Source organism: Hibiscus syriacus, unplaced genomic scaffold (assembly GCF_006381635.1).
Source record: "Hibiscus syriacus cultivar Baekdansim isolate YM2019G1 unplaced genomic scaffold, ASM638163v2 tig00004797_pilon, whole genome shotgun sequence".
Taxonomy (NCBI): Eukaryota; Viridiplantae; Streptophyta; class Magnoliopsida; order Malvales; family Malvaceae; genus Hibiscus; species Hibiscus syriacus.
This window is the reverse complement of record NW_024062032.1, coordinates 1,575,446-1,594,863: the sequence shown is the minus strand read 5'-3', so window position 1 is coordinate 1,594,863 and position 19,418 is coordinate 1,575,446. Positions and strand designations below refer to the sequence as shown.

Here is a 19,418-nt window from a genome sequence, read left to right as displayed (position 1 = left end):
GGTTTGTTTCCTTAGCAGCAGGGCTCTGGAGTATTTGGTTGGCCAGGAACGATACAATTTTTAAAGATAAGACGATAGCTAAAAATGAACTGGTTTTTTGCTCCAAAATGAGAGCGTTTATATGGATAAAAGTAGGATATTACATGGATTTTATTAGAGGGTAATTGGTGGCAATGTCCATTGAATTGTATTGATCTAAACCGAACCAGTAAGTCTGTTTCGGATTGGTGCCCGCCATCATCAGGTGCGACAAAGTTTAATGTGGATGGGGCAGCAAGGCTTGGAAGGGCAGGTTGTGGAGGGGTGCTCAGAACAGATTCGGGTGAGGTAAGAATTCTTTTCTCCGGGCCAGTGGAGAGTTTGGGACCGGAGTATGCAGAATTAATAGCCATCAAAACTGTGCTGTCAGTGTTCGTAGAGGCAGGTTGGGCAGGTAAATCTTTCTTAGTGATAGAATCAGACTGTTAGGTTGTTTTGAATTGGATTGCTTCTCCTCTCATGAGACCATGGAAATGGTGGAGTGTTTTCGATAAGGTGGATAGGCTGTCTCGAGCCTTAACTCAGGTTCACTTATCTTATGTTCTGAGAACTGAAAATGGCATGTCTGACTTTCTGACGAAAGAAGGTATGTCGAGGGCGGAATTATTCAAAGCATGGTGGTAGGATGTTTGCCTAGAAAGGATATTCCTGACTCGGTTGCAGCTTGGGGGTTGCTGAATGTTTTGTTTGGTTGGTTTTGCTGAGTTAGAAATTGTGAATCGTACTTTTGTTGAATCAGTGTTCGTAGGTTTAAGAAGGTTTTTAACAAACCTTTCAACTTTGGTATTTTACAAATCAAGTAAATATCAGATCAGTTCAATAATAAGTCGGATTATTTATCAATTGTGTCTTACAAGTCAAGTTTATAATATGTCAGTTTGATAACAGATCGAATAATATCAATTATTTATCAGGTTAATTTTAGTTTTAGATTCATATCATGTTAGACACAAATCAAATTTAATTATCATATTATCGATTTAATTCGAGTTCAAATCATTCTCATTTCACACCTAAGTCTAAGTTGTGTGAATATAAATTTTTTAGGTTCAACCTCTATTTACATCGACACCCTCACTCAAATTGATAATGGCTCACACCACCTGGAGCCACAAACAATTTTGAGGTTTCTACGTACACCAACCACGTTTGCATCGATGAGCATGTAAGTCAAATTGCTACCTTGTCCAGATTCCTAAAGCATCTCTTTATTTGATATTATAATTATCTGCTCGTCATATCCCTGTACTCTCCACTTATTCACTCACAAAACACACTAATGGAATCAAAGTCCTTACGTTTCCTCTTCTCCTTCGTCGCCATAGCTTTCCTGCTCCTCCTCACATGGACTCACCTCCTCCACGCGCCACCCCCTGACCTCACCACCCTCATTGACTGCGCCACTAACTCTCACTGGTGCACCTCCAAGAACCGGTTCCAGTCCAAACAAGAACAACCCACAGTCACCAAAGAGCCAGGCGCCTCCACCTTCGACCGGGTCCGCCGCCGCCGCCACGAGTCAGCTGTCCCTCGCCATCCACTCGACCCGCTCACTGTCCAAGAGTTCAACAAGGTCCGCTCCATTCTTTCTTCCCACGCGCTCTTCAAGTCATCCAATAACTACGCGTCCCATTCCGTTGTCCTGGAGGAACCCGACAAAGACCTTGTCCGTCAATGGGAAAAAGGCCAACCGCTCTTCCCCAGAATAGCCTCCGTCGTGGCACGCGCCAATGGGGTGTCACACGTGCTGAGCGTCAACCTAGAAACCGACGAAGTGAACGTTCTAAACACGGTTCCTCCGACCGGTTACCCGACGATGACGATAGAAGACATGACGTCGTCTATCTGGGCTCCACTTTCGAACGCCAAGTTCAACCGTACGATCATGGATCGAGGGGTCAACCTCGATGATTTGGCGTGCCTACCCATCTCCTTGGGATGGTTCGGGAAAAAAGAGGAGAACCGGAGGTTAATCAAGGTCCAGTGCTACTCCATGAAAGACACTGTAAACTTTTACATGAGACCAATCGAAGGTTTAACTGTCTTACTCGACATGGACACGAAAGAAGTGGTGGAGATATCGGATACGGGCCGGGCCATTCCGATACCGAAAGCCGCCAACACCGACTACCGTTTCTCGGAGCAGAAGAAGCTTCAGCAGGAGCTCAACTTACTAAACCCCATATCCATTGAACAGCCCAAGGGTCCGAGTTTTGTCATAGAAGATGAACATTTGGTGAAATGGGCAAATTGGGAATTTCATTTGAAACCCGACCCGAGAGCTGGTGTGGTGATTTCCCGGGCTAAGGTCCGTGACCTTGACGGTGAGGTGATGAGGGATGTGATGTACAAAGGGTTTACGTCTGAATTGTTTGTTCCTTACATGGACCCCACTGATGCATGGTATTTTAAGACATACATGGATGCGGGTGAATACGGGTTCGGGTTGCAAGCTATGCCACTTGACCCGCTTAATGATTGCCCCAGAAATGCGTATTATATGGATGGGGTGTTCGCCGCCGGTGATGGGGTGCCGTATGTCCGATCAAATATGATTTGCGTTTTTGAGAGTTACGCCGGTGATATAGGGTGGCGTCATGCCGAGAGTCCAATCACGGGAATGGAGGTAAGAATCTTTGAGTCTTGATACTTTTTCAAGTCATAGAAATGTGCATTTAGTATCTTTTATTTTTATTTTATTGCCATCGATGCATTTGGTTGAAGATTTAATATCCAGGTCAAATTCGATTCAATTAAAATTTAATTAATGTACAATTTGAATTGACTCGGCTTGAATTCCATTTTGATTTGAGATTTTAATAAGTTGAGTCCATCAAAATCCAATTTGATTGTCTTTTTAGTCTTATTTTGATAATTAAAATTTAAATTGTTTTAGTTTAACAACTAAACTTTCAAATTATTTATGTTTTGGTCACTTTGATAGTATAAATTATTTTAATATTAAATTTATTATGGATATTATATATTTTTTTAATATTTAATATCAAATATATTTTTAAAATGAATAAATAAAATCATTAAAAACCTCCAATCATATCCCAAATCATAACCCTAATTCATACTCATTTAAACCCTTAATTCCATCCACAAACTCTAATTGTGGGACGGGTGTTACGATTTAGGATTTGGGTGTTATGAATTGGGATTTTTATGTTGTTATGAATTGGGATTTTTATGTTGTTATTTTGGTTTAGAGTTTAGAGTTTAATTATTTTGATGTAGAATTTGGAGTTTAGGTTTAAGTTTGAGGTATGATTTGGGTGTTTGAATTTCGTTTCTTATTATAATCCTACGTGACAATAATAATAATAATAATAAAATATGTCATATTATTAAAAAAATATAAATAAAATAAGTTAAAGTGACTAAAACATAATTTTTTAAAGTTTAATTGTTAACTTGAATCTATTTAAACGTTAATGATGAAAAAGAATAAGAAAATAATTGGATGAACAACAATGTAATTTACCCTTATTTTATTCCGATTGATGCATGAAAAATATAGCTTGGTTACAATTTTGTTATTTTTGCAGATTAAGGAAGTGCGTCCAAAGGTGACATTGGTGGTTCGAATGGCTGCATCAGTTGCTAACTATGATTATATTGTTGATTGGGAATTCCAAACAGATGGACTTATCAGGGTTAAGGTTAGTCAACTCTTTATTTATTCATTCGTATTTTTGTTTCGATCAAAATTTAATTGATATAAACACTAAATCCAAGGTTTAATCATATCAGATTGTCAAGAATAAAATATTATATACGAAAATACATTTGAATTAATTGAATGATTTTTTTTTTAGATAAGTAATGATTGAAATCTCTAAATCTTTACTTTTGTTATCTTTTAAAAAGATAAATTTTCTCTTGCCCTAAAAATTATTTGACGGGACAAGAATAATACAAGTTTTTTCTTGGAGATCACTATCTCTTTATATAAAATGAAGGCTTAATACAAAAATAAGTTCATAAATTATATCTCAAATTGACTTTTGGTGCTTGAAGAATTTTTCGTTAAAAGTAATATTTTCTTCGTTATACTTTTAGGTGTCTGGTGTTATATTTATTTTATTTTTTTAAAATAAAAATATGTTTTTTTCAAAAAAAAATAAAAAATCAAACCTCATGCGTCATCTCTCTCCCTCTCATCCCCCATCTACGGAGACGAAGGGTTACTATCGACTAGATATTTTTAGGAGTAGGGCGAGGAAGTCAATGTTGACGGTCGTATAATGTACAGACAAATGCGGCTGTCGAAATCGTCGAAAAATAATAAAGGGAGCCCTAAATATCTGACGACCCTTCGCGGTGATTTTCACGACGATTGACAGTTTCACGATGTGTAGGGCATTAGATTTTGATCGTGGTGGCAAGACTATTCTGATGGTGTCAACGGTGACAGTTACAGACCGACGTTAGGCGATCAACGTTTGAGGAAATAATTTTTGAGTTTTTTAAAATTATAATATTGTGTTTTTTAAAATAAAAAAATTAAAATTTTATATGTTTGACACACGTAAAATAATGATCAAATTTAATGGCGATTATAGTCCAGACACTTATTAGGTATAGGTTAGACACTATTTAATATTTATAATGTTGTCCCTCATCAAATTATAAATACAATTTATGATTTTTATATTTTAATAACTATAACATAATTGGTCATTTAATTCCGTGTGATACATTATAAATATATGTGCCAATAATTTAATCCAACATAATTTACTTTCCACTCGAAAATTCTTTATTTTACAGGTAAAGTGAGTGAGAAAGCTCACCAATCTTTCGAGGAAGAAAAAATTAAGGATATTTTCTGCCAACTTATGTTTGACAAAAAAATATGGTCTCAATCTGAAATAATCGTGTGGTATGTTGAATATATTGAACATAGGTTGGACTGAGCGGCATTTTGATGGTGAAAGGGAGTGAATACGACAACATGAATCAAGTGGAAGAGAATCTCTTCGGCACACTTTTGTCCGAAAACGTCATCGGTGTCATCCATGATCATTTCATCACCTTCTACTTGGACATGGACATCGACGGCTCAGATAACTCCTTCGTTCAACTAAATATCAAACGACAAGACACTTCTCCTGGTGAATCACCAAGGAAAAGCTATCTCAAAGTTGTAAGAAATGTTGCTAAAACGGAGAAAGATGCTCAAATTCAGCTTAAACTCTATGAACCTTCGGAGTTTCATGTGATCAATCCGACCAAGAAGACTCGGGTCGGGAACCCCGTCGGATACAAGGTCGTTCCTGCTGGCACAGCCGCTAGTTTGCTCGATCATGACGATCCGCCACAGAGGAGAGGTGCATTCACAAATAACCAAATATGGGTCACTCCATATAACAGAAGCGAGCAATGGGCTGGTGGATTATTTGTTTACCAGAGCCAGGGTGATGACACTCTTGCTGTTTGGTCTGAAAGGTAAAAAGGAAAAAAAGATTGTTCTTTAACTTCAAAATGATCATCATAGAGAACGTACTCATTTAAATGTTTTTATTTTTTTGGCAGGGATCGACCGATAGAGAACAAGGACATCGTGGTTTGGTACACATTAGGGTTCCATCACATTCCCTGCCAGGAGGATTTTCCTATAATGCCAACGGTGTCGTCGAGCTTCGATTTGAAGCCGGTTAATTTCTTCGAGAGCAACCCGATTCTTCGAACTCCGCCCAATGTCGAAAAGGATTTACCAGTATGCAGGGATGCAGCTTCTGCATGAAAATGAATTTGTACGTCTTATCTTAGGTAATGGTTAGTTAGCATGGATGGGGATCCATGCTTAAATATGGTCAGAGGTTAACGGTAACTCATGTAATGGTTGATAATGAATGAACATCATCCTTGGTAATAACATTTGTGTACAAAAGATGGATATTATTCGCTGGAATCATACCATTTTCTAACACTCCAGAGACCCCACAGATTCAAAAGTGGTATTTTTGGTACAATGAACATACAGCCATGCCATGATTAGAAGAAGCATAATTAGGTTAATTGTACTACCACATGTATTAATGGAAAATACAAAAGGAAATGGGGTGGAACTTTAAGAGCTTATCGTTGCTGCTTCCACTGGATCTTTTCTGCCCCCCATTTTAAAAGACAAACAAGTTCCAGTAGAAGGAGCAAAAAGAAGCTGAGGAAAGCACCTACCCTATTCTATTAGGACTGCAAAATTACATTCAAAGTTCAACCAAAGGATTTTAAAATCTGTTCAAAGTACCCCCCTTCTTCTCTTGCACATTTGTCTTTTACATGCACATGGAGTTTGGTTTACTAACTACCAGATTGTAACCATCTTGACTTGTAGGATTTTGCCCTTTTAGGCGCAATCACCTCCAGAGCCCCAACAATACACTTCCTATACGAGAAGTCTACAAACGTCTCGTCCGTTCTTACCAATGAGAAGCAGCGAGTATTTGGATATTCGGGATGGTTTACTACCTGCAAAACATAGGGAAATGAAGCATCAGAATTGTCTCATGGTTTGCTTTCGATTTCCAATTTTGCAGGATAGTGTACCTTTATTTCCTTAGCTCCACATCCAATCTTCTCGTCTCTTCGAGGGTGAAAGTACAATGCCATCATCAAGGTATCCCACTCGGCCTCGCTTACCCGGTGATCAATAGGATACCTACAGTCAACACAACCATGGGCTCAGAGAATATAACATCACCAATACCATGTACTATGCCACAAAGAGGACAGGGAATCATTCAATGGAGGAAAAACTTGATCACTAAAAACATAACTGCTAATCGGAGGCAAGCTTACTTGTGCAAAATATTCCTTAACTCGCGCGAAAGCTTCATGACGTCATTCAAGGTTAAAAGTCCTCTCAAGATTGATCTTGTTTTTGTTTCAATCTTCTTCAGCTCATCAAAGGCAGAACCACAGAAAGCTCCCACAAACGGAGAACTATGTTTCTCGGACTTAGAGTTAAAAGCTTTGGGTACTTGAAACTCTATATCCTGCTTCTTGGAATTCACAGATTCTCGCAGCAGCTTATACACGTCAAATGGTTCTTCAAGCTTTTGATCCTGAAAAATAATAATGGCACGGATATAAACTTCAAGATTATAACATAGCTAAGACAAATAACATCAAAACGTACTCATGCACAGGATCATTCAGTGCTTGAGATACAAAATTGAAATCTTTGACCCCATTAGTTCTAAGTCTAGTGATACTACCATAGGATCCTTACAAGATTTAGACGAGAAACATTTACCATTAAGATGCATATTCTTCTAATGAACAAAAACAGTGCATACTCCTCTATATGTACTTCACTCAGCAAACTTGCTCCCTCTCGAAAACCAACATTCTGAAGAGATAACCTATTACCACAACTCTATTCGGTATCAATCACAGTAATAAAGCCTCAGTCCTTTAACTCCTTATCACTTTCAAAATGCATCATTCATAAAAGAAGTTGACAGTATGTTGTGTCACCCCATTCTTTAGAACCAAAAACAGGGAGATTTCAGACACATTCAAAACCCTACATTTCCCAATCAGTTAATTGCAACTGTAGTGCAAATCTAATCCGCAAGGCTACTACTTTAAAACAACAGCAAGAACTAAACAAAATACCTTCATAGAATATACTATATCAAAATGTCCACCAGTCCCAATACGAGGGACCTTTCCCCAAGCCAGTGTGTCAATGGTCCCCTGAAGATCATCCAAAACTTCGGCCTTAGCAGCTTTGACAAAGCAAGCACTAGGATTCTGCCACAATTGTAAAAAGCTAAGTTGACTATAAAAATGTCTTACTCAAGCATCAAAGTAGAAACAATGACGGGAACTAACCGAAAAGCATGCTTGCATGAAGGGGGAAGAGACAAATGCGTGTTCTCTTTGTTGTTTCAAGCCTTTTGAATTCAAGCCAACAAACTCCCCAGTAGCTGACAGACAATTGGCGGCAAGGTACAAATGTTCGTCTAGTATAGTCTTGCCAGTATCTGATATTGCACTCTTCATATTCTGCAAAAGAATGGAATGAGAAAGTTAATATACGCAATTACCCCTATGATTTTCTGTAAATAGAAAACAAGGGAACGAATTACAAGGAAAACAAACTTTGAGAAAAAATCTCCATCCAGCATCTATTCCAAATGCCAAACAAAACTGATTTATGTTATCTGGATGACTTCGTGTCCAATCAATCACATCCATCAATTGGAGGCAATCATCCATAAGCACACCCCAGAGTTTTGTTATACCAAAAGCACCAGATACAGAAACCCTCAAGTAAAGTTCACCATTAGCAGTTTTATGAGAATTTGAGGCTCTCGGTTCATCGTTCCATAAAATATCCACCTTCTTGATCTCCGGAAATCCTAAAGAAAATTTTGTAAATTCAAAGGGAAAAAAAGATGAATATCACCAACTTGTAATCAACTAGTAATGCATATCTACATAAACAATGTAGGAAAACATAATTTTCAGAAGGATGTCACTTCTTTAGGCTATTTGATTTTCTAGTGGTTTACATTGTCTTTTACATTAGAATAGACCCTATAGATTATGTTTTCCCTATCAGAAATTGGGTCATACAATGATACAAGTTCAACTATTAGAACTCCCACCAATAAACAGACTAGAGAACTAACAGTGATGGATAAATAGGAAGTACACACTACGGGAAGGTGTATGACGTTCAATAATTTCAAGAACATAAGAGTAATAGAAATAGTCTAATGGCAATCCACATGGAAAATTTAGATTCCAGCTATATATACTTAATTTTGATGGTAGATGTTGAAGAACGATGATGCTAAACCCAATCACTATCAAGTTGTCTCTTAAAAGAATTTTAACCATTAATATAGGTTTAAGTCATTTTACAAAAAATCAGCCCTCAAATGGGATTCATAATACCAGTCAATTTGGACATAAGAAGTACAAACCTTTTACCACTGCTTCCAGAAGGGAAGGTATCACCATGTCTCGAATCACGTCCAATTCTATGCGAGAACTTTTAGAGCATTCAACTATTGTGACAGTGATACAAAATGTATCATCTTTATTTTGCAAGTCATTAAAAGAACAATCCCTGCCATTCAATCAAAAAATTAAGCAAAAAAGAAAAAAGCTTTAGAAAGTAAAAAAATAATTCCAGCGGATTCAATTTAAGCTTCCTTTTCCCACCCTTCAGAGCTCAAATGCATTGGAACAACTACATTTGGAAGCAATATCTTGATACCTTCAAGCCCTCAAATGAAAAAAAGTAAATTATGGTGATTATAATTCTTCATGCATCCGATCATACAACTTTTAGAAAGGGTGAGATTGGATTGATGTGCACCACAAAAGCAGGCCAAAACTAAGGTGTAGGTCATAAAAACAAACGATTGAAGCTCTATTTCTCCATCAGAAGTTAATAAAAAAAAAGTACAAAGATAGAGGGAAAAGGTTTTTAATTACATCCACATAGCATAAATAAGAAAGCTAAAGGTATGAAGGAGCAGTGACATATGTAAGAAGTAATTCCGATGACTGAAATCTGCTTTATTCCTATATCCTTGGCCTACTTAGGTGTATAGGAATTAAGAAACATAAGGGGCAAGCATTTAGTAAAATTGCGGAAGGATGGTGAATAAATATAACAAAAAGATGAAATTCTAGGAAAGATCACCAAATTTTACAATTTTTTTCTTCCCTCATTATTTTATTTTGTTTTATCTATGATATTTTATTTGCATCTTACTTTTGGTATATTTTTCTTTACTAAATTTAGTACAAGTACAAAGAAATGTATAAGTTGGGTTTGAACCGAACATTCAGAAAAGAACACTTGAAGTAAATACAGCTAGTAAGAAACTGCAAGCTGGTGGAGTGTACGCAGGCTACACATATTACCAGTGTATGTCCCAGCGAGTAACTCTTTTTGGCAACAACTAGGCATGGTAAAAATGGGAAAACTTACTTGTTTGTAACTTGCAAGTCAGGCAAATCGATTTTCCACATTCTTCTGGCATTGGAACAGTGCATGTGAAGAGAATCAATAATAGAATGCACAGTAAGCCTCCTCTTTTTCACAAGATCCTGGAAAGTACATACTTTTATGGTGAAACTCTGAAGTGGAAGTTTAATCAACATAGATACAACATTTATGTATCACATTACCTTGCACACATGAAAATGGCAAACCCAAGGACTAAAACGGTTTTCACTAGACATCAGTGGAGAGAAACTAGTGCCATAGAACCCGTTAATAAATCTCAAGAATGCATTAAAGTTAAAATCAGGAGAACAAAGCATAAAACAAGGACAAGACAAAAAGAAAGGAATTTAAACTCACATTATTGAGCAAGTAGACACAATATCTTTAAATATCAACCTCTCCAAATGATTCTTGACTTCTAAGGCTCCATACTCCTGACCATGCTTTCTCCTTCCAAGTTTACCAGATAAAAATAGTGACATAGTCTGGTCAGCATTGCTTCGTTTAGAACCACACTCAAGAACCCTCTGAACAATTTAATCAGAATAATATGTTAGTGTTCAACCATTTGCAATAATTTATACATCAACAAATAATAACTGGCAGAGTGCCTTGTGGTGGTACATGAACATAAAAAAAAAATCATGACTTAATCTACTAGATGATATGTTACAAAACATCATGTATCGTAGTTGATCATGAGCACATAAAGATCATGTGTTTTTGTTCTCAATAGCATCAAGTTGTTATATGGTTCTTATAAACTTCACTACGTAAGTTTCAACGTAGTAATTAGAATCCGAAGTCACCAATTTCCTCATCAAGTTGGAAAGGAAAGAAAATTTCTTTGATGTTTTCTAGTTCTTTACAACGCCATCAGGGGTGGCATGACGGGAAGGGGGGGGGGAGAGAGAGAGAACCTTCAAGTTCAGCAATGGTGAAGATTCAAGTAGACTAATTGGCTGGTCCAATGCGCTATATGCAGCCTCAGAAATAGCACAGGCAGACAATGAACCAACAGGTTGGCCACCTATCCCATCAGGAAGACTCTTGCCCTGACTTGCTAATTTGTCAGCACAACTAGTTGGACTAGATATACCCTTATCAATATTATAACAGAACTGAACAACCTGGTCTCCATATGCATTCCTCACAGTTCCATCATACGATGTGCATAGATCACGCATGAAGAACATCAACCGTCGTGAAAGCGTCCCAGGAAGGTCAGCATTGTCACTGAAAGATGTGTCTCGAGTAGTCACTGAATGAACAAAACATTCTAGTGGGTTCAGACCCTTCACAAAAGAACTCTCAACCACAGCATAGGGGATATATTTCTTAGCAGACTCATCAGTATCATTCACTTTCTGGGTTAAGCCGTGAGACTTTTGGTTATTCCATGCTGCACATGAAAGCTGATAAGGAAATCTGAATGATAAAGGTACAAGTGCATGTTGCAGTCCAAGGCACATGCTATGTTGTACTAACTTCAGCAAGTTACCCTTGCTCCCTGCTTTGAACATGGTGAATAGCGAATTGTCTTTATTTGCATACTTGTAGAGCAAATTCTGAATATCACGAAAAACTTGCTTAAAAGAATCAACAGAAACTTGGCTAAGTGCAGCCGATCTTTGCTTCTCATAACACATCCGCTCAACATCCATAGCCATAAAACTATTAATTTCTTCATCATTTCCAGCAAGGAGATCATGATAAGAATCAACCATCAACTGCTTAAAGTTGCAAGTCTGCTCTGCCTCTTGCAGACCATAAAAGATTTCATCCATCATGTTCTTTTGTGAATTTGAGTCAGGAGATAGATATATGTCTAAGAGCGAAACACTCAAACCCCTCATTGACAACCACTCACAAAGAACTTCCTGGGCAGCATACAAAAAGCCAAGGACCTCTCCTTGATAGTATTTAATAAGACTTTCAAAGAGGTTGCCATCAGCATCTCGTAGCCAGGTAGACCCTTCAGATGAACATATAAGCTCTCCATTATGAATAACAACATCACTTGGAGAAAAAACATAATCAAATTCTGGAGGAAAGAGCATGCTGAATAACTGCTTTCCAGTCCAAACAGAACTACTCAATTGAGGAGCTTTGACAATTGCAGGTAACGGTGAATGTTTGGGACAAAACATTTCAAGCTGTTGCAACTGGAATAGATTCAATATAACCCCATCCTCCTTGACCAAATAAGCAGCCGTTAAACTATCGTGACTGAGTGAGAGCAGATTTTTACCACTTTGACCATTGATTAGCTGTCTATTCAGAGAAACAAGCTCGCTGAGCTCAACCCTTGTGTTGATAGACTGAGGAACATAGCCATGAAGGCAATCACCATCAAAATCTCCACGAAAAGGGGAACAAATTAGAGGGTTTATTGACACAACTGAACTGACAGGTAAAACTTTAACAGATAGAGCAATGAGAGAGTGTTGATGTATAGAAGGAGGTCTGTTTATAAGCACCGTATCCCCATCGTTTAGCGGCCTATAGATAGTGTCGCCCACTTGGACCTTTTCATCATGGCGAATTCTAACCAATTTACCATCTCTCCTGATGCGAATCTCACCTTTCTCAAGAATACGCAAATTACAACAAGTTTTTAGTCTCTCCTCATTCCAGTTGTTCAGTTGCTCAGCAATTTGCAACTTCTCGGCAACATGACATGGGATGCCAATTTCATACAGTTTAAGGTTCGGGTCTCCAGTAAGAACCATGCGGAAACAATGATCATTTCTCTTGCCTAGAATAACATCTTTCATATATCTTAAACCAGACATGTTGGAACTAGAATCTTTATTCTTTTTCAGAAAAGAAATAAGCGAAGAATCTTCATTTGATGGCTTCTCCACATGCAGCTGCACATTGATGTAATCAAAGAATAAAGCATAAGGTTTCATGAAAGTTGAACCAATTCAAAAATAAATAAATAAATAAGCAATATAACTTGCCTTAGAAATTTGTAGGCATTCCAATACATGAGAGCCCAATTCATTTGCTAGCCCTCTAAAATCAACCAGTTTCTTGTACACCCTGGTTCTTTCATCCTACATCAAAACCATTAATCAGAAAGTTCAGCCAAACCAAAAAGAAAATAGATGAAATGTATATAATTAGATAACCCATCCATATCAACCAAAGACCTTTAAAGCATGTAAATGTGGATATTTAAAGAAAGACTTACAAAGATCAGTCGCTGTGCATTGGAAGATGAATGCATTATTTCTGTCACTCGATGACTATTAGGTGTCACAGGAAAAAAGCTGAGGAAAATAGAGTCCGCATTTGAAATAAACTTGTTAATGAACTCTGGATCAACATCCATCAACAACTGTCGAACCTGAAAACCAATAGGCATTATTTACTTGTTAATATGGTAAGGAAAAGGAAGGTCTATCTTATATAAGGGAAGGGGCGGGCAGCATCAATGCTTTTAAAGAATATCCGAGACATGAATAATAATTTCCAAAACAAAAATACCCTTGAAGTACTGTAGCAACTGGGATATATTTACACGAGAAACTAGTTATGAAATATTTTCCCTTCATTTTTTCTTCCTGGCATGCAAGTGACAACAGTTTTCCTTGCCAAGAAAGCCCATTTAAAGCTTTATCTATTATAATATCACAATGGTTATATAGAGAGGAGAATCCCATTAAAACCCATTATAGTTTTCAAATCACTAATAGTATTAAGTAAAATGATATTATTGTACGACAAGATCCCAAAACTATTAGGGAAACAACCAACTCACTATCTTCCACCCTCCAAAACTACCACCAGATATTGTTAAGAATTAAAAAATTAAGATATTCTTTAGCTTCATGGTTAAAATATAACAAAGAAAATAAAGGGTTTTTATTGAGGAAAAAAGTAGTATTAGTAAATATCATGACAACAACATAAAGTAGGTAATAAAAGAGCACTATAAACTCATTGCAAAGCATATATCAAAAAGAGTTGTGAATTGGAAAAGAACAAGCTACCTGGGAATGTGATAGGACTCTTCTAAGTGGTCTCAGAAAACCTTCTTCCTGTTGTTGATCTTTTGGAATAAAATCCCAGTAATCTGCAGGTAATGCTTGCCTTCCTCTCTTTCGGACCTTCATTAAAGAACTTTCACTCACCTCTACCATAATTGCACTTTTTCTGAATAGCTCTTTTGACGTTATCTTGAATCTCATGGGTGGATACCAGTCTATTGAATTCCCCTGTTCACCAGACATCATTAGCACAGAGAAAGTAAGAAAAAAAGAATCAAGGAAACAAGAAGCTAGACGAACTTACAACACAATATTTACACCCCATGGTTCCAAGTAATCTGGCTACAGTATTAGCACCCTGGTACATGCATGGGAAAATAAACCATCAACATTGCGTACTATGGAACATATTTTGCTCAAAAAAGAAAGAAAGCATGCGGAGACTCTATCAGAAAATCAGATCCTGGAGGTTAATCTCACTCCAATAATTTCTATTTTATCCTTTTCTTTTTCTTTAGGATGATAAAAAGTAATAAACAATATTATATTGCAATGGAAAAAAAGGAAAAAGTATAGCAGTATGATGATCTTCAGTAGAAGAGGAGAGGTACCTGACCTTCATCCATATATCTTTCCGGATCGATTTACATCCTGGACAAATCTTATTTAATATATGTACAACTTCTGAAAGAAAAAAAGGATGGAGTATTGTGTATGGAAATTTAATAACCCCGAAATGGCCTGCAAAGATGAATGGAAAGAAATCGGTACTTTATGATAGCTACATTAACAAAAAAGTAGCTACATGAAGAAAAAAGTAAACAAATACAAAATATGATCTAAAATTTTTAATTGGACATCCACCTTCACATTGTTTCATATTTGTGGCATCACAAGTAGCACAGTGATTAGAAAAATTCGGAAACCCCAACCTAGGATCAGACACCTCACCCGGTGCAGCAATTTCCATGATAGACATGTTCTCCTGTCACAATATCAGAAAAGAATGATAAGTGCTCAAATTGTCACATGGGATAGTTTGCCGCCATGTCCAAAACAATGTGAAACATAAAGTACAGAAATAAGGCATACATAACCATGAAGCAAACGTTGTACTTAAAACATGGAGCGCAATATAATACGCTTGTTTCAACAATGAAAAACGAAAAGAAAGGTTCTTAGAAACGAAAAAAGAAAGAAAGAATCAGTGGCTAAGACATAGAGGAAGGAAGACAGTGGCAGGATAAAATAGTTAACAATGAGTGGGCATCATAGAAAGGAATTTCGCAAACTAAAATGAAAAAAAAAAATATATATATATATAGTTATAAGGATCTACATGGAGAGAGATAGGCACCCCAAAGAGAATATAAGCATAAAGCATACATATCGGACTGTGTTTCTTATTTACAATGAGGACATGGATTGGGTAATCCAAAATAATCAACTAATTATAGTATTAACAGTTCCAGCATACAAGTAAACATGAAACAGTATTGAAATATACTTACATTATCAGCATCTGTGGAGACATGAAATTTTATGCCAGTCAGAAAGGCATTTGGATTTTCTTCCTCTTCATACAAGTCGCTTTCCAGGGAAGACATTGGCTTTCGACTTCTGTTGACCAATAAACTATCAATATAGCATGCCACGAAGCATTCAAATGAAATTTAATATAAAAATACAAAGACATAGATAAGACAATTAAACATGTATTACAAGAACTAGGCTTTAAACTATATCTATTTCAAAGGCCAGATAAAAAGTGAGTTGCCGAGGAATTATAACGCACACTGAAAAAGTCTTAACACATGAAGATCTATGAGCACAACACACCCATAGTAATATAAATAACCGATAAATCAATTATGGAGGTCCAAAAATGTACTGGAGGAAAGGTATTCTAGAGCGAGAATCGGCTTGTCAAATTTTGTTAAATGCTACCTCTTTAATCTAAAGCCCATGCAATATCCCAAGCCAGTTGCCTATGGCAACTGAACGGACGAAAAGGGGTGCTCCATTATAAAGAACTGGACAGAACTCCAGATTGTACTTTTCCAAAATAAATCTTAAACATGTTTCTGTACTTTTTCCAAAATAAAGCACTACATCAATAAAGATGATGAACATTTAGATTTCATTCCACCTTTTCGGTCAAAGAATTCAATTCATTATCCAAAAATGTTTAAAGACTGATTCTCTTGTTATGCTAGTCCAAAGGAACATAATCAAAGTCAACAAAGGGGCAAGAAAATTTATGCTCATAGATCATTACCAAAAGATGGAAATTATGTTTAGATCCTTCTATAGGGGATTCCTATTCGTCCTACAATTTCTTGAAGTCTTCTATAATCCCTTGGTTACCTCCCCCTATGGGTTTCGTCAAGGTAAATGTGGATGCAGCCACTAGCAGTGATTGGAAGAAATCAGGTCTTGGGGTCTTATGAGGGATCAATCTGGTGCAATCCTAGGTTCTTTTCAGGAGCCGGCTGGTTCAGGACCTCCAACAAAGGGGTATTTCTTTCTTTGCCTCTTTTCAAGGGAGGGTTAAAGATAGGCTGATTGTTGAGAGTGATTGCAGGGTTGCAGTAGACTGGATAAATACTATTGACTCATGTCCAATTGTATATGGTTTTATTGTTGGAGATATTGTTGATAGTCTTAGAACTTTCGGGGGGGGGGGGGGGGGTTCTTAGATGGGTTGCAAGGACAGCGAATATGGATGCTGATGCTTTAGCAAAGGCCGGTATAGGTTGATTTTTATGTTGTTGGCTTCTTTAGTTTGGTTTTCTGGCTCATGTATTGTTGTAAGGGTTTTTTGGAATAGTTGTTCCAAGGTTGTAATTCTATTTTCTATAATGAAATTATAAGGCACTCTTTTCCTCCTTCCGATGATTAAGAAGCTTCTATACAAGCTCCATTAATCAAGAAGGAGGTTTTTAATGAGGCCTTCAAATCTTATCCAAAAAAAATGTTTAGATGCAAAAAAAAAAAAAAAAAGCAATAAATAGTCTGGAGGTCAGCAAAAATAAACAGGCAATCAAACACATTAAAAGAAACCAAGTAAATGCAGCAAGCCGGAAAGTATGCATTATTAGGCCATAAACCGTCCATATACCTCTATGCATACAAGAGCTACCCTTTATATTCTGGTCAAGTTTACTTACCAGTATGGAGAATAAAACGTGGAGTTAATGAACTGAAAATTTTGGAATAAGCCTCGGATCAGAATTCAAACTGCCATTTATAGCAGCTATAACCCGCCCCAAATGAAACAAATGCACATCACCATTGACAAAAATTTCGAAACAAGCATCGTACTCACTAGGTCAACTGATCATAGTAAAAATGCATGAGCCATGGACATCATCACTTTAAATATGAACACAAAAAAACAGTAGCACAAATTATAATAGCAAACCACTAAAACTAATCATATAGATAATCCCAAGTTCTTGATCAGGTCAATCAACATTAACTGCCGACAGGTAGTGAAGAGTACACCACTGATTGGAAGTAAAACATGAACTATAAGAACACACACAAGAACCAATATATGATCGACCACTGCTCACAACGCTGAATCAATCATACAAAACCAAAAACAGAATCCCCTGCTTTAACTTGCTAAAGTTCATCTAAATACCACTGATATAACGATCAAGTTCATCAACAAACATGATAGTTCCAAGCACATTGCTTAATGCTCCATGTTTTGAAACCAAAACAATGCCACAAACAACAAAGGGAAAACGCTTTAAAACAACCCACCATGCAGAACAAGAAAAACCTCCTTATTGAATAAAAAGTCCCAAAAACCATAATCAAGTGGAAAAACGAACAAGATCATGACAATCAGCCAAAAACCCGTATTGGAGGAAAACACGGAAAAGCAAAAGAACAGAACACTGAAAGCCAATCAAAACAAATAAACATGCAGCATTGATCAATACCCATAATCCAAAAAACAAAATACATCAAGACACTTAAAACAAAGATACAAACTTTACTCACTTCCGATGAAAAGGCAATGTACTTCTTCCACTGAAACGACACTCTCGATGAGTAAATGAGAACACAGAGATAAAGAGGGATGGGGTTATAGAAGGAACATCATTATGAAAGTCATTCTCTTTCAAGTGAAGCTATTTAGAAAAGAGAGACAATAGTGGGGAAAACTATAAATAAAAGAAAGAATTAGGGTCAAAACAACAACCTCGAAATTGGGTTTTTGTTAAAAGAGGGAAAAAAACACACGAGAAAGAGAGAGATAAAGACGCCGCCGGTTTGTAACGAAGACAAAAATAATTCCACCCAGTTCAAGAACTAGACTTTTGAAGACCAATGCCGAAAGGGTCTGCTTTTTTCCCTTCTGTCGGATCAAATTATCCCTGTTCTTCGATCTAATTACGAATCTGGGATCAATTTTATTTTTGAATAAACTAATTATTTAGTTACTTAATTATCATTTTAGTTCTATTTTCTCTCTTAACTATTCTTACTTTTTAAAATCATATATAGTATTACATTTTAATTTTATTTTGATTATATATTGTTAAAAATAAATAAAATTAATGAGATAATAAATTTTTATTTTGTGGTGATAACATCATTAACTTTATAATGGCATGTGAACACAATATAATTTTTAAGTAGGATTTAAAAAAATAATAATGGAATTATTAAAATAATAATTAAATGACTAATATAGTTTACTCTCTTTTCGGTCGCAGTAGGTTACTGTGTCGCTCTTGTTTTCGGCGTTTTGACGAAAAAATCACATTAAAAATAAAATATTCTCGATTAATCATTTTTTTTCAAATATTTTTCGATCCAACACTCTTTTTAAAAGATATAAAATATATTAGTGTGTTATTGGTGGGTAGAAAATGCATAACATATCTATTTCTAAACTATATCATTGTTAAATTAAAAATATATATAATAGTCACCTAATTTTGGCCAGTAGGATGGATAGAGAGGACGATCGTTCATCCAAAAATTTGAAATTATCATATATTTTTAATTTTTTTGTATATTTTCTATTGAAAATATATTTTTGTCCCATTAGAATTTTATGCGTTCAAGTTCGTTCTCTTAAGTTTAAGTTCACCCCCTAACATAAAATCATGTGTCCATCTCTGACCATTAAAATTGTGTATTTTCATATTCGAATTTAATTTGATTTAAAAATGGATATCTAAATTATGAATCGGTAAAATAGTGATTTATATTAGATTAAAAAAATTAGAGGTCTAATTTAAAATATCCAATTTTTATATAGGATATTTAGATATTCGAACGTATGTCATGATTTAATATAATTTTAGGTATGTCTATTAAAATAAATTTATCCGATAAAATAAATATATCTGACATAATTTTTATAG

The 19,418-nt window shown here is 36.1% G+C and overlaps 2 protein-coding genes across 5 annotated transcripts; one reads left to right on the top strand and one right to left on the bottom strand.

Annotated features, from left to right (window-relative positions):
• Nucleotides 1–1,272: 1,272 nt before the first annotated feature.
• Nucleotides 1,273–5,926, top strand: LOC120198804 (primary amine oxidase-like). The gene is made up of 4 exons (XM_039200075.1): nt 1,273–2,665; nt 3,594–3,707; nt 4,955–5,496; nt 5,584–5,926. Exons 1-4 carry the CDS (start codon nt 1,319–1,321, stop codon nt 5,792–5,794), a joined length of 2,214 nt encoding a protein of 737 aa, XP_039056006.1. The 5' UTR covers nt 1,273–1,318; the 3' UTR covers nt 5,795–5,926.
• A 148-nt stretch (nt 5,927–6,074) lies between these two features.
• LOC120198803 (DNA-directed RNA polymerase IV subunit 1-like) lies at nt 6,075–18,300 on the bottom strand. Of its 4 annotated transcripts, none has more exons than XM_039200071.1 (19): nt 18,043–18,292; nt 15,537–15,660; nt 14,890–15,010; nt 14,642–14,766; nt 14,330–14,383; nt 14,029–14,253; nt 13,227–13,382; nt 12,994–13,089; nt 10,948–12,900; nt 10,385–10,554; nt 10,210–10,276; nt 10,010–10,128; nt 8,991–9,136; nt 8,161–8,420; nt 7,891–8,064; nt 7,672–7,809; nt 6,850–7,115; nt 6,598–6,709; nt 6,075–6,519 (listed from the first exon to the last, which is right to left on the bottom strand). In XM_039200071.1, exons 2-19 carry the CDS (start codon nt 15,630–15,632, stop codon nt 6,352–6,354), a joined length of 4,446 nt encoding a protein of 1,481 aa, XP_039056002.1. In that variant the 5' UTR covers nt 15,633–15,660; nt 18,043–18,292; the 3' UTR covers nt 6,075–6,351. The 4 variants fall into 4 exon arrangements, with proteins under 4 accessions (XP_039056002.1, XP_039056003.1, XP_039056004.1 ...); XM_039200072.1 differs by having other exon boundaries at nt 15,537–15,645; XM_039200073.1 differs by lacking the exons at nt 15,537–15,660; nt 18,043–18,292 and having other exon boundaries at nt 14,637–14,766; nt 14,890–14,914.
• Between the last annotated feature and the right edge of the window lie 1,118 nt (nt 18,301–19,418).